General features: G+C 34.7%; 3 protein-coding genes and 1 pseudogene across 6 annotated transcripts; 2 read left to right on the forward strand and 2 right to left on the reverse strand.

The window, feature by feature from the left end:
* Positions 1–266: 266 nt before the first annotated feature.
* On the reverse strand, positions 267–21,568 carry LOC114738276 (2-carboxy-1,4-naphthoquinone phytyltransferase, chloroplastic). Of its 3 annotated transcripts, none has more exons than XM_028926319.1 (13): positions 21,406–21,568; positions 20,920–21,169; positions 20,192–20,295; positions 19,876–19,947; positions 19,627–19,765; positions 19,226–19,332; positions 18,737–18,836; positions 18,610–18,648; positions 18,402–18,512; positions 17,298–17,363; positions 17,046–17,207; positions 8,321–8,332; positions 267–277 (listed from the first exon to the last, which is right to left on the reverse strand). In XM_028926319.1, exons 1-11 carry the CDS (start codon positions 21,471–21,473, stop codon positions 17,064–17,066), a joined length of 1,200 nt encoding a protein of 399 aa, XP_028782152.1. In that variant the 5' UTR covers positions 21,474–21,568; the 3' UTR covers positions 267–277; positions 8,321–8,332; positions 17,046–17,063. The 3 variants fall into 3 exon arrangements, with proteins under 3 accessions (XP_028782152.1, XP_028782153.1, XP_028782151.1); XM_028926320.1 differs by lacking the exon at positions 267–277 and adding an exon at positions 1,739–1,748; XM_028926318.1 differs by lacking the exons at positions 267–277; positions 8,321–8,332 and having other exon boundaries at positions 16,924–17,207.
* On the forward strand, positions 2,909–6,964 carry LOC114738274 (dicarboxylate transporter 2.1, chloroplastic). Its single transcript, XM_028926316.1, has 4 exons — positions 2,909–3,916; positions 4,716–5,029; positions 5,400–5,848; positions 6,447–6,964. Exons 1-4 carry the CDS (start codon positions 3,071–3,073, stop codon positions 6,560–6,562), a joined length of 1,725 nt encoding a protein of 574 aa, XP_028782149.1. The 5' UTR covers positions 2,909–3,070; the 3' UTR covers positions 6,563–6,964.
* On the reverse strand, positions 7,134–15,974 carry LOC114738272 (probable DNA helicase MCM9). Of its 2 annotated transcripts, none has more exons than XM_028926314.1 (20): positions 15,843–15,974; positions 15,624–15,726; positions 15,410–15,509; positions 14,997–15,066; positions 14,243–14,309; positions 13,662–13,836; positions 13,064–13,163; positions 12,486–12,583; positions 12,171–12,236; positions 11,648–11,740; positions 11,100–11,216; positions 10,542–10,614; positions 9,823–9,889; positions 9,081–9,162; positions 8,744–8,865; positions 8,597–8,664; positions 8,089–8,198; positions 7,967–8,014; positions 7,726–7,878; positions 7,134–7,558 (listed from the first exon to the last, which is right to left on the reverse strand). In XM_028926314.1, the coding sequence occupies exons 1-20, from the start codon at positions 15,932–15,934 to the stop codon at positions 7,482–7,484; spliced, it is 1,881 nt and encodes a 626-aa protein (XP_028782147.1). In that variant the 5' UTR covers positions 15,935–15,974; the 3' UTR covers positions 7,134–7,481. The 2 variants fall into 2 exon arrangements, with proteins under 2 accessions (XP_028782147.1, XP_028782145.1); XM_028926312.1 differs by having other exon boundaries at positions 14,997–15,135.
* LOC114738283 (ABC transporter G family member 11-like) lies at positions 21,538–24,895 on the forward strand (annotated as a pseudogene).
* The last annotated feature ends 347 nt before the right edge of the window (positions 24,896–25,242 follow it).

Below are 25,242 nucleotides of genomic sequence, written 5' to 3' on the forward strand. Positions count from 1 at the left end.
ATTTATTTATTTATTTTTTTGCCTGATACTCCTGGTACTATTTATTGCTCTCCATGCTGACGATGGCAATGATTTCCAGACAAAATTTCTTGGTATTTGAACCATCGAAAGGCTGAAAAATGAGAATGATTGCTTCCTAATAAATCAGAAAATGCAGATAAAGATGAGAATAGTTGTTTGAATTTATGAGAGGTGTCAGTTTTTCCTTCGTGAGGCAGAATGTCCATTCTCCAATTCATAATGTTTTCGCTTTTGAATATTGTCTCTCAAAACTTTTCTTTTTTGTTTTTTATAAATCAATTATATAAAATATAAAAAAATATGCAATTAAGGTTGGTAGAGGAGAGGGGCCACTCCTCCTTTGCTTTCAAATGTACAAGAGCTACTCTTTGATGATTATTCAGTTTCTTTTATTTGATAATGAATCAGCAACCTTTGATTTATGGGCATAAAAAAAGAAAAAACAGATTTCTTCTTGCAGGCAGTCGTTGGAAGGGTCAGGCAATATTGTCAAACAAGATCTTGTGCAATTGTTAAGTTGCTTGATTAATTTTAGTACAGTGTTCATCAAGTCTTTATCTGCCTCTCTTATTTTGTTCTTAAATTCTTGTCCTTCTTTAGAATCTACTACCCTGGTGTTTTTTATAATTTGCTTTCAACATATTTCATACAAATTAAAAAAATATATTAAATTTTTAATTTTTATTTAAAATTTAATAACTTTTTAATTTTATTTTTATTTAATATACATTATATTTCATGTAAATAAAATCAACACAATAATAAATAAAATATAAAATTGTAAATTTATATAAAAAAAATTCTCTTAATGTCCTATAAATATGAGAACAAAATGTCTTATCTCTCTGCCTTATAAATAGGACCAGAAGAGTATATATTGTAATGATTTTTATGATATTTAATGGCATTCGATCTCTTAATAAGGTAAAAGGAGAGTGGCAAATGAAGATAAAGTATCATTTTTCATGTTTTAGTTGTATTATTATGATTATTGTTACTGACTTGGCTTGGAAGCAGGAACTAATTGAAGCATCTTATTTTTATCATTAATATAAAAAAAATTACTACAAACATGTCCCCCGAAATTTTTTTTCTCAATCTCATTTTCATGTCAATTTTTTTAAACCTTAGCAAGTGGTTAGGATTTGTAAATTATTAATTTTTTTTATTTGAGACATGCATGTAATTATTCCTAGTTAAAAATGTAATTAACTTGTTTAAAAAATGAGATGTGGCATCTGGTCAAATGAGACCTCAAATTTCATACCAAAGAATTACGCTAAGTATGGTTGTTTATTAGGAAATGTTAAAGTCGACCGATATCAAATTCATAGTGATAGTGATTTAGTTAGTTAAAAATTGTTCGAACACGCACATATATGGCATAAATATATATATAAATGTTTCTCAAATTCTAAATAAATAATAATTTTTTTCCAAATATAGTTAATATAGCTTTTTAATTTCTTATTAGAACATATTTTATTAACTTATAAATTGACCATTTTTGTTTGCGTGGGGAAGGATGTTTCAGTAGAATATTTTGAACTAAACTGGCATTTATGTTTTCAAAATAAAAATATCTACGCAATTCTAATAAAAATTGAAAAGAAACTGTGTAGTCAAATCCCAAATATTTTAAACTGAAACCTCACTGTTCAATAAAAAGTATAATAAATAACAAAAAAATATTTGCAATTTATTTATATGTCTTACCCAAAAATTTTCTAAGTGATGGACCAAAATAAAGTGTGTGTTAGAAAAATGTCTCTGGTTTAGTTTATCCTTTTATATAATTATACTAATTATATTGTTTGATAAAAGGAACCACTATTTTTCATACATTAGGGCTAGCTAAATGATAAACATTGCAAACGATTGTCTTTATTTTCATCAAAAAACATATTTATTGGGAGAGGGAACTCTAAATTTTAAAGAAGAAATCATTGATCAAATCAAAAAATCTATGGTGAAAAGTATTATCATTTAAAATAAGATCAATTCATTTTTTATTTATTTTAATATATTAAAATAAATAAATTTTTTTGGTAGAAAAACAGCTTCTCTTTGTTGGGTTATTCAAATTATAATTATGAAAAGATCATTAATAGAATTGTAAGGATTTCTGAAAGGATTACCTTCTTAAGAAACAGAAGAAGAGAAACAAATCTCAATTTTAAAGGATTTGTCTGTTTTTCCTTTTCAGATCATAAAACATTCAATTTAAAAAAAAATAAAAAGTAAGACAAAGTCTTTTCAAAAAAGGATTGTCTATAAAAATTACAGAAAACTAAACTGAAAAAGACATATATCAGCACATTATTGCTAATACAAAATGATAAAATGGTCCACACAAAATGAAAATAGATAAGATACAATTGGCAAATTAGCTACACACATTTATATACATGAATTCAGTATATAATAATTCTAAAAATAATATATAATAAATAAATAAAAGAGTAAGCTTTTTCTTAAATAATATAAAATAAAAATCCATTATGCATCTTAAAATTACTGCGGTAATTTCCGCATCTAAATATAGATTTATAGAATCAATTAAAATATTTAGTTGTAATTAATATATAAAAATAGGAAAGAATAAACCTTACATTTATTGGATTCAAACCACACTTTTTTTAAAAAAATATTCTGATCATTTAATGATTAAATTTAATAGGTAGAGATAAAAATGACTTAATAAGAGTATTATTGAAAAAAATTAATATAAAAAATTTTAGAATTAATTTTTTATTTAGAGTCAAGCTAAAAAATTAGCCCATAGGGAATATTTATTTTTGAATGTTTTAATTTTTAATTTCTTTTAAGTGTCTTAATCTCCGGGGACCATGTCACCGATCATTTCCTCAGCCAGGTAAGGTCCCACACAAAGTAACATTGGCCAGTGGCCACGCTTTGCAATTGCCGAACTCCCATCACACATACAGATTCTCTCTTCAATTGCTCCGTCCCAATTCGCAGATTCACATTCCTTCTCCTTCTCCTTCTCCTTCTCCTTCTCCGAGCAAGCTCTGCTCTTGCTCTGCAAATGGAGAGCTATGCTTTGCATTCGCTCTCCACCTCAACCTCCTTCTCCCTCTCCTCTCCCACCTGCTTGCACCGCCAACGTTCTCGCTCCATTTCCAGTGCTCAATTCTCTCTTCCACCGAACCCCACTTTCCAATCCCATTCGCTCCCATCTCTCAGATCACATGTCTCTCGTTTCTCCATGTCCCTTCCTTCCAAATCTTCCTTCTTTATCACTCCTACCCCTAAGCCTCACATAGTCCACAAGCCAATTCAAGCTTCTGCTTCTTCTTCTACGTCTTCTCCGCCACCACCCCCGCCTGCTACACAAGGTGCCAAGCTCATTCCTTTGATTATTTCCATAGGTATAGGTCTTGCCGTTCGCTTCTTAGTTCCCAGACCAGTTGAAGTCACTGCTCAGGCGTGGCAATTGCTCTCGATTTTCTTGTCGACTATTGCGGGCCTGGTTTTGAGTCCATTGCCTGTAGGAGCCTGGGCTTTTTTGGGTCTGACGGTTTCCATTGTCACCAAAACTTTGACTTTCTCGGCGGCTTTCAGTGCGTTCACGAACGAGGTGATCTGGCTGATTGTGATATCCTTCTTCTTCGCTCGTGGGTTTGTGAAGACTGGGTTGGGGGATAGGATCGCGACGTACTTCGTGAAGTGGTTGGGGAAGAGTACGTTGGGGTTGTCTTATGGGTTGACGTTTAGCGAGGCGCTGATTGCGCCAGCAATGCCGAGCACCACCGCGAGGGCCGGCGGGGTGTTCTTGCCGATTATTAAGTCACTGTCGCTTTCGGCCGGGAGTCAGCCGGAACATCCTTCGGCTAAGAAGCTGGGTTCTTACCTCGTTCAGACACAATTTCAGGTCGGTTTTCAGGTTTCTATGGTCTACCTAAGAAAATTCTCCCCTAGCGATAGCTAAGATAGATTTTTGGTTTTGGTACTGAGCACAAAATAATACCATCATAAAGCTGATTGGCCAGAAATAAGTGTTTTGCTCTTCTGATGCATTATTTAATCTACAAACCTGTCTATTATGGATTTTGTAGTGGTGTCACTTTAAATTCAGCATAACTGTAAAATAGGAAGAACTACAGTGACTACGATTTTTGTTTTTTTTTTCCAGCAGTTCTTCGTTGGTTTCCTGCTTCAATGAAACTTGAGCTCAATACTGCTATTTCTAAAACTACTGGGAAAAATAAAAAGATTAAAATTTTGTGCCCAGAAGTTTATTTTTTAATGAATTTTAAGTTTGAGTGAATCTTAAGTTTGAACAAGGAAAAACGCGTTGACATTCCAGATCTGTGAAATTGAGGTGAGGCATTGAGGTCTGACTTCAGCGGATTTCCTGAGTTGTTCATTTATTTTAGAATTTGGCAGTTGCGCAAAATCTTCGATCTTCTTTTGTTGGATGATTTAAGTTTACTTCTTTGATTGTTTGTTCTTTTTTGTTACTTTCACTTATGGGGTGTTAGCATCACATTTGCTTGTTATAGTTGGGGGTATTGTTATTAGAAATGACCATTGTAGGCTCTGGTGTTGCTAGCTTCTCAGCTTCGTTGTTCCATATTTGAACACCCTTATCATGCAAGAAGTAACCTTTTTTTTTTTTTGGTGTGAAAATAAGGAAGTAACTTTCGCATTGTCATTGTGATCTGTGACAGTCTGCTGGTAATTCTAGTGCTCTTTTCCTGACTGCTGCAGCTCAAAACTTACTGTGTATCAAATTAGCGGAGGAGCTAGGGGTGATAGTTTCCAACCCTTGGGTTTCATGGTTCAAGGCAGCTAGTTTACCTGCATTGGTTTCTCTTCTTGCTACGCCATTGGTTTTATACAAACTTTATCCACCTGAAATTAAAGATACACCAGAAGCACCAGCCATGGCTGCAAAGAAATTAGAAAGCATGGGTCCTGTCACACGAAATGAATGGGTTATGGTTGGTACAATGCTTCTTGCGGTCTCACTATGGATCTTTGGGTGAGTCATGTGGTTTATTTAACGCCAATTGATAAAACTTCTGTGTGTCTGTGTGCGTGTGTGTCTGTGTTGACTCGGTGGAGTTTAGTCTCATGGAGGTGCTACAAATACATTGTTTTAAAACAGAAGCAAAATAGAATATAATCTTTTCTAGCCATCTAGTGTCTAGCTTCTTGTTGCCGAAGTTCGAGGACTTGTTCAACATTCAATTTTAATTCTTATTAGACAGGCTTATATCATTAATTTAGTCTATGTCTTCCAGAACAAACATCCGCCATTGATGATTTTATGAATGTCCACTGATCACATCTTCATGGTGCTCTTTTTGGTATCGATCAATTTATCCTATTAATATTTCTTGGTGATGCAGAGACACCCTTGGGATTGCAAGCGCTGTAGCTGCAATGATTGGCTTGTCAATACTTCTTGTTCTAGGAGTCCTTGACTGGAATGACTGCTTGAATGAGAAGTCTGCGTGGGATACCTTGGCTTGGTTTGCCATTCTAGTTGGCATGGCTGGCCAGTTGACAAATCTTGGTATCGTGAACTGGATGTCCGATTGTGTGGCCAACTCCCTTCGGTCTCTGTCTTTGAGCTGGCCTGCTTCTCTGCTAGTTCTTCAGGCAGCTTATTTCTTCATCCACTACCTTTTTGCAAGTCAGACTGGACATGTTGGGGCTTTGTATTCTGCATTTCTAGCCATGCACAGAGCAGCTGGTGTACCTGGTATCTTGGCTGCACTTCTACTAGGTTATAATACTAACCTTTTTGGTGCAATAACACACTATAGTAGTGGTCAAGCTGCTGTGTACTATGGAGGTATGCCCGTTGCCCCAGTATCTTTGTTTTTTTCCCATTGTTTTTGTTTGCCTTCTTTTTCTTGGGGTTGGGGTGGGGGGGGGGGGGACAAATCAATTCTGTAGTTTCTGGTTCCAGTGCATGATATCTATCCCAGTGCAAATTCAATTGAACTTCCAAAGTCTTCTGGGAGACTTAGTGGAAAGCTTCCCAAATAGAGGGAAGAAATATCACCATTTTAGTATCTCTTCACCCCTCTTTTCCTCCCTTCTCATCAACATTAATCTCTTAATCTTATAATGGGTAGAAAGAAATTTTAGATCTTGAAAAAAACCTACCCAACCCAATCTTTGAAGACGCTGAGTTTTCATTAATTCATGTAGAATGTTTGTCTGCTATTTCTCATGGAACACTTTTACATTGTCATTGAAAAGATGTGTTCAACAATTGCCGCTGATGATATCTTAAACATGAATATGATTCTAGTTGGTACCCGTAACCTTGAGCCCGTCTGAGATGGCTTGCCTGATATTCATCACGGCACTCTTTTCCATTGTCATTTATACACTAAGTTCAACGAAGGTGGCTGATGATGCCCTTTTTTTTTTTTTTGTGACAGCTGGCTACGTTGATCTTCCTGATATATTCAAAATGGGTTTAGTTATGGCATTTGTTAATGCTATCATCTGGGGAACAGTTGGCTCTTTCTGGTGGAAATTTTTGGGCTTGTATTGATGTTTCATTTCCATGCTAGACAAGAAAACTGAAGTTTTCCCCATGCCATTATGACTTCCTTCTTCCCAGCCAAAAGCAACAGTCTTCTGAGGAGACAGCTGAGATAAGCATTTCATCATAAAAGATTCCTGCTTTCATTTGTTATTAACTTGTTAGTTTTAATATTGCCATTAATCCTTAAGCTTATTTACAGTCACGCATGAATAATTCTTTTGGTGGGAATTGAAGTTACAGATTTGAAATCCTCTGTTTCTGTGGAGATTTGCATGATCGGCTTATAGTTAGCATTCTGGCATTTCAATATTGTGATTGTGTCTGTGAGCTTCAGTAAAGGACTCACCCGGAATCAATTTTAGTCTGTAAAATCGAAGCGAACTTGATATCTTGAGGTTGAAAATTAATGACGGTAGAAGGTTTATCTATCACAGTTCAAAACAACGAAACGTTTTTCTGCTGTTTCTGATCTAGCTTCAAGAGCTTAACATGAAGTCGAACAAGAGATGCCAGTCACGTGGACACGCACACACCCACACACACGCACCCGCGCACACACTGACACACACCATCATCGTCACCAAAAAGTCAGCAAGTTTAGAGAAAAGTTGTTCAAGAACAAAATCATCATATAATTACCTACCCAGATGTCTCAATCCAATCCAAAAATTACACTACAATTACACTTGCAACTATAACAAATAGGCTAAACTACAAACAGAACTTGAACATAGAACCTTGACAAAGCATCTATGTATTCATGGTTACAGAAAGAATATGCCTTTTCATCTTCAGTGCTAAAGCAGTGGAGTTACCCGCTGTAAATAGTCTTGTTTTGGAGTGAAAACTGCACAATCAACCAAGGATTAATACTTTTGCGATCTGATCTTCACCTAACTTGGAACCTGCTCTTGTATCTTGGTTTTCAGTCTTCTATGATGTTAATGTCACAGGATCCATCAATTCCCAATTTTTCTAGTATCATCCTCTCCTGTTTAGTATCTGTTTCCGTGCTGTTAAGAATTTTGTAAATACGATACAGAATTCGCAGCATGCATTTTAATTGAACATGCATAGGCAACATTAAATATGCTGTTCTTTCTCCAGCAACTCCAGTGATGGGTTAAAGCCATTAGATACATATATACAAAGAAAGTGAACAAGGATACATTCCTCGTCAGGATTTTCGGTAAAATTGGAATGCAGAGCATTACCAATGCAATCCACTATAGCAGAGGTAGTCATTGAAGATTCTATGCATAAAATTGCTGTGATGGCATCTAATTGAGTCACCTCATTTCTGAACATCAACCTTGCATGGGCTGCGACATTTAAGTAGTCAAAGCATATGCGGGAAAAGAAAAGTTCACAAGGTGAGTTTCACTTTTGTGTCAGTACTCAGCAACATACCTTGAGCTAGGCGAACCAAGCTTTCCAGCATGCGAACAGTTGTCCTAGCTACATCGCAACTAATTAAACCGACAAGAATTGATTTAAGTACCAAACTCTGTCAAAATATGTTTACTTCAAACCTGCATTATGAGTTCCCGATTTCCGTTGCAGTTGATAGTAACTGGAGATGACTGTCTCAGCCTCTCTTGTAAGGACTGGTTTGAAGGTTTCTTTGACGTAGTGAATATACCTGTAGGTCTTCATTATTATAAGCATCCAAGCATCTCATACATATCAAGATTTAAATTGTAAAGGCAGTGAGGATCAGATTTCATTTGAAACACAGTTCTGTTGGCAAGTTGGATGTTTCACAATATTTGGTCACTTTTCTCTTACATGGTAATAGCTTCAGTATTACTTTCGGGAATTAATTTGAAGCCACCATAACTCTAATCAAAGTTGAAAATTACAAGATTGAAGTCATGTGGAAAAAATGAATTGAGATTCTAGGTTATTTATTTGCTGGAAGCGCTCAACAATAATCAATACTTAAATAGCATCCTAGCTAGAGACATCATTCACACCTTTCGTCTTGTATTTTCTAATAATGTTTTCTTTTGGTGTCACGTATCTTGAAAGATACTTTACCTCTTGAGCGTAGAAAGAGGCCAGTTAGTTGCTAGATCTTCATCTTGCCTCATTCTATCTGGTTCTGCCTGGATACTAGTTTTCAAGTAAGTATTATATCTTGTAATCATAATAAACTCTATGCATGATACTTAAGATTCATATTACCTCCTTAAGAATATGAGATGAAACTACTGCATCCCATTCAGGATTCTTTGTATCCAAGAGCACAAGGACTATATCAAACCTGCTTAATAAAGGACCAGAGAGTGTTGTGTTGACAGATAGAGCTAACCTGGGTTAAGCAAGACAACCACTAAATTGGATGATAAATTAAGCAGTTAAGCAGCATTAACATAACGCATGCAGGAGCATAACCCAGAATTGAATAGAAGTTTATGCGGAGTTTAAATTAAGGACGTTATTCAGAAGAATAAGCGCGGCGATGATTTGACTTCAATTCAAAATAATTTTGAACTAATACATAGCCCGGTTGAAGTGATACGTTGATCGGGATCATAATGCCCCTTAGGATTAGTAGCACCAAACACAGTTGTTCTAGTGCTGAGTGTCGTTACAAGACCAGCCTGGCCAAATCAAGGAGAAAGAGTGAGAGAATTAATCAGCAGCCATACTTTCAAACAAAGCACCAAACATTATAATCAAGATGAAATGAAAATAAATGCCAAACAGATAATGAGTACACTAAATAGCGGACAGAACTCACTTAGCCGTGACAATGATAAAAATATTTGGTGCCCTATATCACGTAAACTCGTATTACTACTGTTAATCATATTTCAGGTTCCATCTGTCTGATGGACCAATTGGGCCTTTAATAGTGATTGGCGAGCATCAAAATTAGTCCTCAAGCAGAGAAGCTTTCATGCTTATTTAAAATGACGTCGTGGTACATGTCATCTATGAATTACGTAAGTTGTCAAGTCTAAGGAGTTTGTTGTTAATAGAATGAGAAACATGAAAGACACTTTCGAGTTTCAATTAAGCGTTCCCTTTATTAAAAATCCAATGTGATTTTTTCCTTTTTGGTTTTCTTTTGGGGGAGGGGAACGGGCACTAGCAGTGTTTTATACAAGTGAGTTAATTACCGCAGATTATCAGGATGAAGCGGGTCATTCCACCCTCACTTTTCACAGTTCAATATGTATAAACACCAAGCATTGTAATAAATGGTACTTGAACAGTGGAAAAAGCCAAATTTATTATGCATGTAATCAGACTTGTACCTTGGCAACACTTATGGTCTGCTGTTCCATGGCTTCATGTATGGTTGCTCTGTCATGTTCCCTCATACTGGCAAACAAAATCAACCTTAGTTTCATAATAAATGCTATCATGCTAGGGAATCATATAATATGATCTGATTTTAAGGTCGTCGGAATTTATACTTAAGGATCAGATGAGAACTACCACCAGCCTGCAGGGATTAACGAAGTTGCAAAGTGCTGGAAAACCAAAACATATAAATGTTTGTAGTAATGAGGCCTTTTTAACATACAAGATGCTTCAATAGTCAAGATTTCAAAATTTTCTAATTAGACTGTATCTCAGTGCACGGAGTTTGAAGAAAAGCAAAATATTTTATGTAGAGAAAAAATAAAGCAGCAATCTTAAGAAAAGGAAACTGAAAAACTGAAACTAAAGCAAATTAACTTCAGATATGATCATTTTAAATGTAAAATTAAGCGCACCAATAGTTTCCCAACTGGATTCGAATTTTTTTACCTTTAATTAGACTCCAACTTATTTAAAATAATTTTTTTAGCATAATCCTGTTTAGCTAAGTCAATAACTTCTCAAACTAGCATCGTCCAAGAACCTCAGAGTAACTCCAGCTCCTCTTTGCAAATAAAAAAACAGGGCATGCAGCTCGATCGGAATTAAAACAGGTCACATAAATACCATCAACAAGGAAATCTGGCATGCTTCCGCTGAAAAAACTTACCTATCAAATTCATCTATGCAACACAACCCCCCATCTGCCAGAACAAGGGCTCCAGCTTCCAACATCCATTCTCCTACACATTAGATAAAATTACCCTTGCAATGAATAACGCATGCTAACATACTAATGAGATTTACGCATACTAAGATTCGTATTCAAGTAAACTGGGTGACTTTTATGCATTATACAATTGAAGTCCACCAAAATTGATGGCTTACAACTCAAAATCATTATTGTAATTATTGTTATTGAACGATCATAAAAAACACGAGAGAAGTTTTCTCAAACATGCTGGAAGTCTCAAAGCATATGTCACCAAGAAAAACCACAATAAAAAATTATAAAGCCTAGCAATTCTTCCATGTTTCGCTGGCAACTTACACAAGAGTATTGCCAAATAGAGAAAATCCTAACATCGTCACGAATATAACAAGCTGTAACTTGGAAAATAAACACGGTGGATGATATGGAGGACTTCATCAGAACTATCGACAAGCAATGGAAAAACGTACTGGAACAAATTCCAACATAAGTTAGGTAAATCATGAGAAAACCTACCTCCATCCTTCACTGCAGTAACAGTCAATCCAGCACTGGTGCTACCCATGCCAGTGGTAACTACAGATCTATTGCTCAATTTTGCTGCAAATTTTAAAAACTGAGATTTCCCTGTGCCTGCGGAATTCAAAACAACATGGCAATGAGTGAGGGAGAAATTTCGGATTAAACTTTCTGTTTTAATTTCATAATAAGTATTGACAAGGAAAGTGAATATACAGTTGAAAATGTGGAAAAATTAGTATTTGGTTACGATAAAATTGTTTACGGTGCACATAAATAATAAATAGTAAATTAACAAATAACTGCAGATGACAGAGTGCATATTCAAGTCCGAGGATAGTAGTTTGGAGACAAAAAAATCATTCAATTTTTTGAAGCAATTTCATTGCGTGACATAGAATCACTTTGATGCAACAGAAACTTGCAATTTAATATGTTTGCATTAAAAAAAAAAATGCAAGTTAGGTAAAAAGACTAATAAGTTCATAACAGCAAAAACCATGACAAGATGATGATAATAGGGGCGGTAGTGATGGATCTCATACCAGGATCACCAACTAAGAGTAAGTGGGGTTCCCCTCGTAACTTCGTTCCAGAAGCATGGACACGTTGCACACCTCCAATAAGTGTTAATGCAACTAAATGGAAAAACAAAATAAATGAATACTTTACATTTTCATACATTACCTAAATGTCAGTAAGGAATACGCTGGGATCAGATCCTGAAATTGTTATTTTGTACATATCTCCATTTCACCATTCTTAATAATCTAACTCGTAGTTCTTCTTATACTCATTAAATTTACATTTGCCACCACATCATGCATCTTCTGTCCAAATTTCTCTTGTACCCACGACTTAGTCTTGAATACAAGTTTAACGGTAATCACATCAAGGAATCCCATTGTAGATATAGTTCAAAAGTACATCCACCATAATAAAATGGAAAGGAACTGAAAACAAATCCTTGATGAATAACACAAGACTAAACGGGTTTATAAGGATTCTGTTTTTTTTTTTTTTTTTAAGATGATTTAAAAATTAGCCACAATTTGTCTGACTATTTACCTGCCAGCTTGACAGTGAAGAGCCCAAATACTTGTGGGCAAATTCCTCGTAAAATAGCATTCCTCCCTGGACCAATTGAAACAGCTTTTAAGTTCAAATCTAAAACATAATTCAGAAACTCCTAGTTAACTTTTGTAGCTGTTGACACAATTTAAGGGGGGTGGAGGGTAAACATTTTCTGGCTACCCCTTGACCTGCAGTTCTGTTGCTGATAGATAATATAAAAAAATGTTGGAAGAAGCATTCTGCAAAGGTCTATAGAAAAAATTCAAATTATAGATATAATAAACAAAGATGTCCAAACCAAAACACCACCTTTCAAAGGACATTCCTTAAAATGGATCCAGAACTGTTTGAATTTCATAACAACATCATCAGGAATATCAATTTCTGACTTCAGTTCATTTGTTCTCCTGGCAGCAAAGAGAGAAGTCAACATGTTAATGACTAAGCTGTTCTTTTCTTTTATTTTTTCAGAATGGAAAATGAACTTATGATAAGAGAGAATACAAAAATGACGCAGAAATAGAGGATAAGAAATCCACCACAAACAAAAAAAGAGGGGGGAAAAAAACAATTTAACTCTTCATCTCAAGAGAGCATTCGAATCTCTTTAAAGATACCCAAGATTAAACCCAGAGGACCAAAAAATAATCCTCTCTTAAGAATCTACAGTAGAAGCCTCTGACATAAAACTCATGCTAAGGTTGGTGTCGCAACCTTACATATCACAAGATGGTTGACGTATAATGCAGAAAAGCTTAGGGCTACGTAATTATGGATTTTGTACTTGACTGAAAATAAAAGAATTACTGATAAATCCCAAATACTAGGAAGATTTCTCTTTTAATCTTTTATCATCAAACACGGTAAAAAAGAAGTTCTCTTTTCACCTTACATGATTGGCTATCAGTACAGGATCAAGGTCACAGCGTACATCTTTGACTTCTGATGACCATTTTGCTGTTAGCACCCCAGTAACAATCACATCATCTGCAAGTAAAGAAGAAGCAAAGGTCCTTCTTTCAATTAAAAGAACGAAACTTAACAAAATCCAGAACTATTACTGCAGTTATGAGTTCAAACGTAACACAAGGACACCCTACTAACACATAAAATATGACTTTAAAATGAAATGCTATTTATATATTTATCTTCTCAGAACCAGGTAGAATCATTTGCCAATCTTCTCTTGTACTCCTGCTTTATCTTATCATAATTAAGCATCAATCTTGTAGACACCTCTGCTCAGAAGTTTAAAGCTACTAAGCAACAAAAGTAAATTTTTTTCCTCAACTGTTTTAATCACATATCCTCTCATAGATCACCTAATCATGTAGCGCATTAGAATCTAACATGGAAATCCTGCATAGACAGTAATGCCTTTCTTTGATTAATCAAGGTTCCTTTGAACAAAGTTCTCTCTTGCACGTAATACAATCATTTTCAAGAGAATGAAAAATTTAATATAAGAACAAAAAATGTAGATACCTCCAGCTTTAACAATGTCAACAAGGTCATCTTGCAAGATGACAAGAATTGAACGAGGAATCACCCCAACACCAAGAACTTGCGTGCTTTCTTGGATTTTAATCTCTTGATAATCATGGCATACTATAGTACTATCTACATACTGAAATTTTGTTCCTCCGCAGGGCTTAGACCCCTGCCAATATCAACAACAACAAAAAGCTAAGATTTCTGCCCGGGAAATAAACAATAACACTGAATTTTATAAAGGTCAGATAGCAGTAATAAAGCCAGAAAACAACAACAATAATAATAAATGAATGAATTCATTGAAAACATGATAAAAGGTGCCAAAGTCTAAAAAAAAAAAATGGCCTACTATGTGCAGCTGTGCATATGTTGAGTTACAGTTTTGGACAATATTACAAGAAATTTCATGTCATACAGGAAAATTCTAAATGTAATATTTTGATTGTAATCTATTTTAATGTAAGACCATGCATCATGATTTTAAAAACTGTAAACAACAGTATTAATTTTAGAAACAGAAAAAAGTATGGGAAAAATAATACAAGACACAGATTTTAGTGAAGAGAAGTTACCCGAACTTGGCAAACTGAAGGTAGTGTTATGGAGTTTCGTGCTTCCACCTCTGGATAAACTAGGAAGCTGCACATATGTACTGTAAGCTGATAACCAAAAACTTGAACATGAGGCATCATGGGCAGAAAACAGATATCTTCCTCCAGATTTAGTAATAAAACGTAAAGTAATACATGTAATGGCAATGTGTAATAAATGAAAAGCCTTGGGTGATTTCAGATTAAGACGTTTGATGCCAGCCTATCAATAAATATTGGGGAAAATGACATCCCTGCCCCCTCTGAACAAAATCAGCATGCAAAATTTAAAATTTAAGAAGACAACTTTTTGAACCAAGGACTAAAATGAAAACCTTATTCCAATCATAATTAATTGCAAGAGACATGATCCCCCCCCCCCTCTTCATTCCTCGTCTCTCACAAACACAAAAAAACAAATCTTAGCTGATGTCAACGAAAATTACTGAAACAAGGAAGCAACCTCTTCTAGTTAATTTTCACTAAGTTGTCACGTTTTTATTTTAGACCAAAGTTCAGGAGGTATTTTGTTACATCTTAAAGTTTAAGGACCAATTTTATGGTTGTTGGTCTTATCTCAGCAGGGAAAATGCAGCTTCTTCTAAATTTTGTAGAATTGATAGGTGGTATGCCAACTATTTTAAAACATCAACACTAAAATATACAGTAATTTTTAAATATACAAGATGGTTTCATGTTTTTAATACGCGCTGAAGTAATCAAGGACAGGTCATACCTCTTCTTGCACTTTAGGCACATGTACTCCCTCTCTCCTTCATGCATCTTTATTGCTCCTGACCTGATTACTGTCCCTTTCAAAGTTAGAAGAATCCCCCGGTGCTTCACTCTAATACGTCCTATGCTTGGGAAAGACTCTAATGGCACCAAAACACACAGAACAATGAACAATCGGAGGGAAGAAAATCCAGAAGCATAAGGGGCAAAAAAAAAAAAAAAACAAAGAAAGAAAGAAAGGAAAACATCAGCAAAAAGAAGAATTTAATCGAGGATGAGTCTTTCGACGATAAATTAGAAGAGAATTTGCTTGTCATGTTCTGATGGGTTAATTACTCTGAATTCTCAAAAACAGCTATTCAGCAAATCTGAGTGAATGGTTCAAACAAACTTGACGATTTGAAAGAAGCGAACCTGGGCATTCAAGTGGAGAGCCACTTGTATTGATGCGGACATGAATCGTCTTTTTCTCAACCCAATTCTTGTCTGCTCCCGGATCTCCCAATATGATTTTCTGCATAACACAGAAAACAAATCCGAGTCAGTTTCCCTCCCCTATCCTTCCACGACCTAAAAAAGAAGTAAGAAAAAATCACGACTGAGAAAATTCTCATTAGAGATAGCTGACATGAGCCCAAACAGCAGCCTGGTCGAATATTTGTAAATATGTAGCGGGTTCGGTGAAGATGAGGTGGGCAAGATGAGGGTCATCATCCATCAGCTCTGCGAAACTTAAGAGCACAAAGAGATTTCAATTTCGGATGCAGGAACTTATTTTGAAAAAAAAAAAATGAGGACGTATCAACAAAAATGAACATTGAATTAATAGGAGATGAGGGTGGCTTACTCGACGAAGAGAGGGTAATGAAGCTTGAAATCTGGAGAAGACGCAATGCAACGGAGCTGGTCCGAGTGATTACGTATGAGAAAACTCGCCATAGGCTTTTCCCAGTAACTTGGATCGTTGATGTCTTCGCCGACGTCCATGGCTGATCGCGCCAAAAAGCAGTGGTCGGTGTGAGGACGATGGTGGATTTTGGCGGGAAAGAAGCAAAATAGGGCGTCCAAGGGTCAGAACTGAGGAACGTGTCAATAATCACGGATTAATCATGAAGTCAAATAAATAAATATTGTTACCAATTTTATACAATTAAAAAAATTTAAAATTTGTCTGTAACTTGTAAGTAGGAGTGAGGTGTATTTCTTATATATGGAAGGTAAAAAACCTTTAACCACTTATTTAAGAAATAAAAATTTCTATCACTAGCATTAAATTTTTTTAAGTATAATAAATATATTTAGCCCCATTTGTAAGTAATTTAGATATTAATTTTAATATAAAATTATATATGCGTGTGTTACTTTCTCTATATAATATTGTATTTGAGTTTTACTACTCTTTTTTTTTTTTGGTCTGTAACTCTGAATTGTTCTGTTATAGGCAGTTTTCCTATGTATTTGGACATTTTGACCATTGTACTTTATTGATGATTAATGAAAATGGGCGCAACTCAATACTATGGTAATTTTGAATTCTAACATTTCAATTATAATAATAAGGGAAATTCTGTACATATATAGTTGAAATTAAATTTCAACATGAAGTTTTAAAAATGAACAAAAGTCGCGGGGAGAGTAAAAATATCCTATGTATTTTTTTTGGTTTTATTTATGCCAAATATTTTTAAATTTTAATTGTATAATGAGAATATACGCATTGAAAATATATCTTCTTTTGGTAATTTGAAAAGAAAAATATTTATTTTTGGAGCAAAGGGTTTCGTTGTAATAAATCTTTTTGCATGGTCCCAAAAAAAATTCAAATCAATATCCATATTTACACGCGCAATCAATAAAAATAATTCAAAAAAAAATTATAAATTTGTGCAATAGAGTAGATTAAATTTTTATATCTACAAATATAAATAAAATTTTCAGCTAACTTTTATATTAAGAACTAGAAATGTCTCACAAATACAATAAAAATACTATGTCCTGCATTTTTTACCCTTTCCTTGAATGCTTTCTCTATACACACAATTCATTCTAGGGTCAAAATTTTCAATATCTATAATACTATAGGTAATATGGGCCTTGAAGAATAGGTTGGATCAAGCATCTTAGCCAGAACCAGTCCAGAAGCAAGTGCAACTCCAAATAAAGCATGCAGCCTCACACAGAAATATTTAGCCATGAAAATCTTTTGATTGTCCTGGGCCAAAAGAAAGACAACTTAATAATTAGGTTGAAAACATCATATATTAATGCTGCCAAAGATTCATCAAAGGTCCTCCTTCCTTACCTTGTGGCTGTCTTGGACAAACCTAACCACTAGGCTTCCCATAGGGAAAGTTAGAGCACAGAGGAGCTGATATCACAGACAACAACAAAGGGCACAAATCAGATATGATGCTGAGAAAGTTGGACAAGTTTAAGAACTTCTTGATCAATAGACCTACCCAGTTAATTATGAATAGTCTTTGGTTCTAAATGCAGGACCTGAATTATTAATTTACAAATGTCAAAAAAATTATATTAGTTATTTGTAAACAAAATATGTGTTAGTTTTCTTAAAATGCTTAATCTAATCATTTGTGTTGGAAACTAATTCTATTGATAAAAACTTTCTTTACACGTGTATTCAATAGAGATAGCTCAGGAAAAATATCAAAAATTTAAGAGACAGGGTGAATTGTATATTTTGGACCAAAAAAAACCTATCAACTAACTCTTATATTTAGGATCATAGTAATATACAAGTATGTTGAAATTGTGTGTTGTTGAAAACCATGACAAAGTTTGGGCTTGTTTGGTTCTGTTTTTTATTTTTTGATCTCAAAACAATTTCATAAAATTATTTTTTAAAACAAATTTTGGGGGAAAAAACATTTGGATAATTGTTCTGAAAATTTATATTTGAAAATAAACACACTCAAATCGAAGGGTAAAGCTTTGATGAGAACTCAATTGTTCAAATAGAAGAAAAGCGATCAAGCAAAAAAGAAAGAGTTTTCCAATTTTTTCAAACAAAAAACAAGAAATGTAAAAAAAAGAAACAAGGGGAAAAAACTAAAAATTGTTTTTTAAATAGTTTTTTAAAACAAATTTATGTTTTTCTTTTTGTTTTGAAAACACTTAACCAAGACAAGTAGTCAAACAAGTTTTTTTATTTTTTTGTTTTTAAAAAACAAAAAATTGTTTTCAAAACAAGAAAGCAAACAAGGCCTTAGCTTGGTCTATTTCCTTATAAACCAAATGAATCTAAGAATTCTTTGTTAAGTACTTGTTTGGTGCACAAAGTAGAAAGGAATGAAAAGGGAATACAGTGAAGGTAACTCTGAATATGAAAAATGTCCTTTGTGCCGGAAAAATATAGTTATGGTAAAGTACTAGAAGAAGAACATACAAGACAAGTGAGAGGAAGCGCCCTACTTAGTCCAAACAAAGCCAAAAGGGCATATAGCATTATGACTGCCACTTTCACTACCTGTGCACCTTTGCTAGTGCCAAGCCTGACCTGAAAGAAAGGAAAAAGAGATCGTTTATGGATTTGCATTATCACATTATTAAGATCAATAACAGAAAGTGTTTTGTCCAGCAAAGTAAGTGCTTACCAAAGGTGAAAACTTTCCAACTTCCCTGTCACCTTCCACCTTAAATTAGTTGTTTACAAGCAAAGTCAGAAACTTGCAGTTACAGATAAGATGGATTAATAAGAAATAATTCAGACATGGAAGTAACCTGATGGAAGTGACTGCAAAACAGAATTAGGGCTGTTGTGAAGCCTACAAGGATTGATGCCGAAAGAACTGTTCCAGTTAAGGGTAAACGGTTCATCACACTATCAAAGTTACATAGAATCAGCAAGCAAGCTATGAAATTTCCACATACATGAAATCTATAAAGGTCAATTTCCTTTCAAAATGATGAGGCTCAATAATAGGAACATACACAGGAGCTATAGGGCTCATTTGTGAAGTTACACTAGCAAAAAATTTGGGACATTGCAAAACTGGTCAATGTTCATAACTATGCAACCCATAGGAAAAGTACAATTGGACTACTGTAAAATTCTTTGATGTTTGTCTGTAAAAAGCATATAAATCAAGTCAATCACAAATAGTCATGTCTAGTGGACCGGATTTACGTTAAATCTCTTTGGACCAGTATATTAAACCAGAGTGGCAATGAACTTTGGAAAGCACCAATGGATGTAAAGAGAGAAATAACCTTTGACTGCCCCGTAATAAATAAAAACCTGTAGTAGCAAAAGGACCAAATGCTGCAAAACACAATGGCTCTCCCAATCCTTGGTAACTTAACCGAAATGGTGGACACTGCAGCACCAAATGAATCAATCACAGGATTTGGAAGTTATTATTACTCTCACTTGGTTTTGAAATCCAATATGAACTTAATATTGACAGAAAATAAATATTCTGTATTTTCTAACGTAATAATCTGAAATATGGTATTATCAGGTCAGAATTGGGCATTGTCAAGTCCAAATAAAAGTCACTCTCCTAATATAATTTTTCTGTTCACAAAGATTCGAACCCACAACCTCACTTAAGGGTATCAAGTCCTTATCACTTGACTTAACCCCTATTGGCTGACAGAAAATATTTTACCTGATATATATAGCCACAAATTATTGCACACGTTAGAAACAAAATTGATTGCATATTTCCAGCCTTCATTGCAGACCAAGTTAGCCCCGTGAAGCCAAGAGCAAGACAAAAGCAGGCAGCAACAAAGGTTCCAGTTCGGCTTCCCAAATTCAATTAAAATAATAAATAAAAGATCAGATTTTATGCTATAACGGGCCCTGAAGCAAAGAAGAAGAAACTATAGATAAGAAATATAAGTAAGACACTCACCTGCCAAGAAGGTTGACTACTGATTCCTTTTTGTTTTTATCAGCTCCAGTATCAAAATCATAAACATCATTGCTGCCATGGACCAAATATAAGAAACTATTTAGCTCCGAAAAATATCAGAAAGTATACAAGGTCCTTTCTTGTTTTGAGAATATTGCAGAATGATTCAAGACTAAAGGAAGACAATTTGCTGGTTTCCATGTTATTTAATGTTTCAGATTGATTCCTAAACTTGTGATTTGCAGCCAAAAGTTCTCACGATGAGCGAGTTTCATAATGATCAGAGGGCACTCCTATTAAAAGTTTTGAAAATCACCTTAAATTGAGCCAGGTAATGATGAGAACTGAGGAGGCCAACAGCATCAAATAAGATCTAAATGAGAAGAGGCCTGTCTGTAGATAAGCCGCGGCACTACCTACCTATTTGTCAATAACAGGAATAAAATGAGACGAATAGCTCAAGGAAATAGTAATGACAATTATAATTCACCTTCATAAACTCCATGATGAAAGTAAGGGACGTTCATTTGACCAAAATCTACGACTGCTACAACCATTTACTATTGCTCTCGCATATCATTGGCTGCATCATCATCATCGTCAAGCTGATGGCCTTAAAATCTATTCATAGACCTTCACTTTAAAGCTTAAACTCTCGGAGGATTTTTTTTTTTAAATGTGAAGGGATGACTTAAGGATTATGCTAAAATCATTTATATGCCCTTCACTTAAAGGCTCAATCTTTTGTATGAAGTATTAACTCAGACCAAGCATAATAACTCAGTAACATTGCCATTGCAATTCAACTTGAAAGTACTGATCTACTGCATGATACAAATACTAGCACACATCCACAAATTGTGCAAAGTTAAACTTTTACACTGACAGATAAATAGTGAAATCGATAGCTGCAAACTGCAAAAGTTGCATTCCATCCCATAGTCATATATTTTCTCATTCTTTTCTTTTCAATTTTAAATGTCAGTGTTTACGGTCGATGCATAAGACTTCAGCAAGCATATGGTTTGAAGTTGAGAAGCTTACAGTGAGAGGAACCAAAGCAACAGAGTATATGGGCAACTTGATTGCCCTCCAAATCAGAACCCCCATTGGAATCTTCTCTTCAACCTCATTTCCAGCTTCTTCTATGGAGTTAGAAAGGGACAAGTCTGCTTTGACCGTACGAAGCACATCTGGGTAACAGAGCCTTCTTTTGACGAGCAATTGACTTCTATATCTCCCATAAAACACTCCTTCTACATCACAAGATGATCTCTTCGAGCTCACACAGTTCCTGGAACATAATCATTTCCAGTAAATCCTAGTTCTCGCAAAAGGGGCTTGTTTTCCCCCCTCAGAGTAAGAGAACAACAATGTTTGCTAGCTTCAATCGAATTTTACAGAAACTGATGGTTGACAAAATTGAAATCATGATTTCTGCAACAACTCAAATTTACTTTTATAATATATTTCAATTATGATGTGTGTTAAATTTAGCGAGGGAGAGGGAGAGAGGGAGAGAGAGCTTGCCTTTTAATGAAGCAGCTCTGAATCTGAAGAGCAGACCCTTCAGCGACGTTACAGAATGTGGAAGACATTACAGAGACTAGTGCATTTCCAAGCTCTTTCCCTCTATTCCTATAGTAACGCCTAACAAAAGAGATGAACAAAAAATGGAGAAAACTGGAAGGAGGAGGAGGAGAAGGAGGTGGAACAAACGGTAAAACTTGTGGAGGAGTGGCAGCGAAACCATTTTACACTGTTCTGGATGAGGCGGTATTCAACTCCTATCTAAGCACAATCCAATCCGAACCAGCAAAATAATGCCACGTAAGAGTGCAGTTGTGTCCCCTTATTCCCCTTAATCAGCCATAACAGTAAAAATATTTTAAAAATTGAAAAATTATACACAGTAACCCATTCATAAAAATACTTATCATTTGTTTATTAATATTGTCAAAACTAATGCTAATATTTTAACAGGTTCTCATTTATAATTTTTCTATTTTTAAGGTCTTTTTTTATGATTTTTTCTAAAATTCTTAACATATAAGTAATTAAAATCAACACTAATATTTTACAAAATCATTATTACCTCATTATTAAATTATTATGTACAAAATTTAAAATATTTTTCCACTACAAACAAATCGAATCATGACTTTTTTTAAAAAAAATCAAAATATTTTAAGAAAATTCATACATCGCGACGTGGCGGGCAGAATGCGTTTGAATTGTTCGTAGGAGAGAGCACATGTGGGCATTCAACCTAAAAACTGCACATTACTTTCGTAACACATTCTCAGGAAAACAACCTATGAATCTGTAATTTAGTGGCGTGAAAGTTTCTCTACAAGTGGTCTTACTTCAGGCCATTAGTTTCTTTTTCTTTTATTTCCCCCCCGGGGGGGGGGGGACAAAACCTCAAGGAGATGGAAACATTGGTTGTGCATGGAATTAATTAATCCACCAAAAGTTTGCAGCCCCAAGTATTCAAGTTCAGGGGTGTTTGAATTAGCTTTGTGGATCATTTTATAGTGTTCGAAATAAGTAGGTGAAAGGAGTTTTATCTCAATTTACATGAAAGTTTTTTCTAAATGTTCCAAACTCCCCCTAAGCTACCAATCCCTTATAAACAGTGTTTTGAGTTTAGAGTTACAATAGAGCCATGCATTTGATCGGTTTTAGGGGAAAAGGTTCTAATGAGTAATGATAGAATACCTCTTATCCAGTCGTACTTAGTACAACAGTTAGTTGAGAATTAAATTCGATGTTAGATATAAGGTATCAATCTATTTTTTCTCCCATTTTTGTCCAAACTATCTCTATTAATTTTACATGTTAAGAAAAATTGCATCACAGTAATTTCAACACAAATGATTTAAGAGCGTATTTTAGAAAAATTAACATATATTTTTTGTAAATAACTAATTTTATTAATCTGCTCAAATTATTTAAGTAGATCTTAGAAATTAGTTATTTGTTAAAAAGTATGTGGTAGTATTCCTTAGGTAGCCTTCTTTTTAATCATTTGCATTGAAGCATTATCAACATATAGTTTCTAAGATTAAGGTGCAAATTTATCTCAAAAGTTTTCAGCTGGAACAAGGCATATTCAATTATAAGTATGCCAAGTATAAGTAATATACCCACCTTGAAGCCATATATTTGTGACTCTCACAATCAAAACAACTTACCCAGAAATTGGAAACTATAGATATTACATGACTTCCCTTCGTCATCCACCAGTTGCACCAAACAACATGTCTGGAGATGAACCCCAGCAAACAAATGCAGATCAGTTTGTTACCTCATCATTTGATAACTTATTAGTCATGAAACCCACAGAAAACAGCAAAGGAAATGAGACATATGAAGGCATTTTCATGACATAGGAGGACTTATGGGTGACTGTTGGAAGTGGAATAAAGAAAAGGAAACCGATAAAGCAAACTGGGATGATTCTTATCAATGGCCACAAACAAGAACTAGCTTATGGAATATCTGTAAGAGAATATTCCATAAGCTATATCTCCAAATTCCAAAATATTTCAATAAGAAAAGAGCTTCACTAACATGGAAAATCACAGGCATATGTCAGTTAAGATGATGCTCTCTTGTCGACTTTAGCAGCTGGAGAAGCTTTATATATACTACTCATGTCAGCTTCAACTTCCTGATACCATGTCCATAAAAGAGAAGGAGAGAGCAAACTTTATACTCAGAGAAATGTGTCTCCAAGAAGCCATTAACACAAGGATTGGAGGTTGAACTTCTAAAGGAGTCAGTGGGGAACAAAAGAGAAGACTTAGCATTTGAATTGAGGTCTAACACGCCCAGGACTTCTATTCCTTGACGAACCAACCAGCGGACTTGATGGTGCACCTTCTTATTATGTTATGAGCAGAATTGCCGGTCTAAATCAAAGGGATGGCATTCAAAGGACTATCATAGCATCCATACATCAACCTAGCAGTGAAGTTTTTCTACTTTTCCACAATCTCTGTCTTCTGTCTTCTGGGGAAACAGTATATTTTGGCCTTGCTTCGGCTGCAAATGAGGTTAGAAATTAAAGCAGATAGATATATCCTTATTTACATCATTTATTGTTTCCAAATAAAACACAAAAATTTCAAGAACTGATTTGCAGCTGACTACAAAATTTCTTCTTTGATTGACTCTAGTTTTTTGCTTCAAATGGTTTTCCACTTTTCCATGCCCAAATCTGTACAATCCTTCTGATCATTTCTCAAGGATCATAAACAAAGATTTTGACCAGGTATAAGGTAATAGTTTCAGATATCCTTGTGTACAATGAAACCTAGGACCCTTAGTACCGTTTGCAGGATCCTGAAGAAGGCTTTGGTAAAGGAGTAAATACAGAATAAGCAATAAATATCCTCGTAAAGTTCTACATGTCATCGAAAATGGGCAAACAAATTCGGAAACAAGTGGAACAAATAATTGACAGTGTAAGTTCAGCGCTACACACTTCTTGCCAAAACTATACATTGAACAGCAATGAAGTTCAAGTTTTCTAATATCAAAGACCAATGAGATTGATACAGACAAATACTAACTTTTGCATTAACTTCAGGATTCTGATGCAATAGAGAAGAAGAGAATTCATGCTGGACATTTTACCCAGTGCCTCATTATGACAAGAAGATCTTCACTTCATATGTTTCGTAATCTGAGCAGTTACCGGTTACGCCTAACTGTGTATGCTGCAATACCTACAAGTCTTGGTACTATATTCTACGACATTGGTTCAGGTATTGGATCTATTCAGGTAAAGTGAGAAATAAACCAAGACAGATTATGTATGGCTTGACAAAATTTTATGGTTAATTAACATCATCCATCATTTAATGCAATAATATCGCAGGCTAGAGAGTCGCTGCTAGCTTTTTTTTCTTTCAGTACTTACTTTCATAACCCTCATTGGTGGATTGCCTCCACTTATGGAGGAAATGAAGGCAACATTCCTCTCCTTGCCCTTTTATATAGTCGTGATTAATTTTCTAATTGCTCAATGTGGTACTTTATCATATTCATGTAATATACAAGCCATTATCTCTAGTCCTAAATATACGAACTAGAGATAAAAAAGACAAGAGAAAGTGTTTGAATATTCCAAACCACTACAACATATCGGGCTCTTCATTCATTGGGTATATACTCCTCCCATCTTTAATATATGACCTACTTGTTGAATTAATTTTGTTTCTAAATATAATACCTATTTTTCATATTTATTAATTTTTTCTAAATTACCCCTATACATCTTCCTCAATTATAATTAAGTAAAAGAGAGAGGGGGATATTAAGGAAGATGATTATGGTGTTTTAGGAAAAACATGTCAT

Source organism: Neltuma alba, unplaced genomic scaffold (assembly GCF_004799145.2).
Source record: "Neltuma alba isolate B1F8T4 unplaced genomic scaffold, ASM479914v2 tig00013568_pilon, whole genome shotgun sequence".
NCBI classification, from domain to species: Eukaryota; Viridiplantae; Streptophyta; class Magnoliopsida; order Fabales; family Fabaceae; genus Neltuma; species Neltuma alba.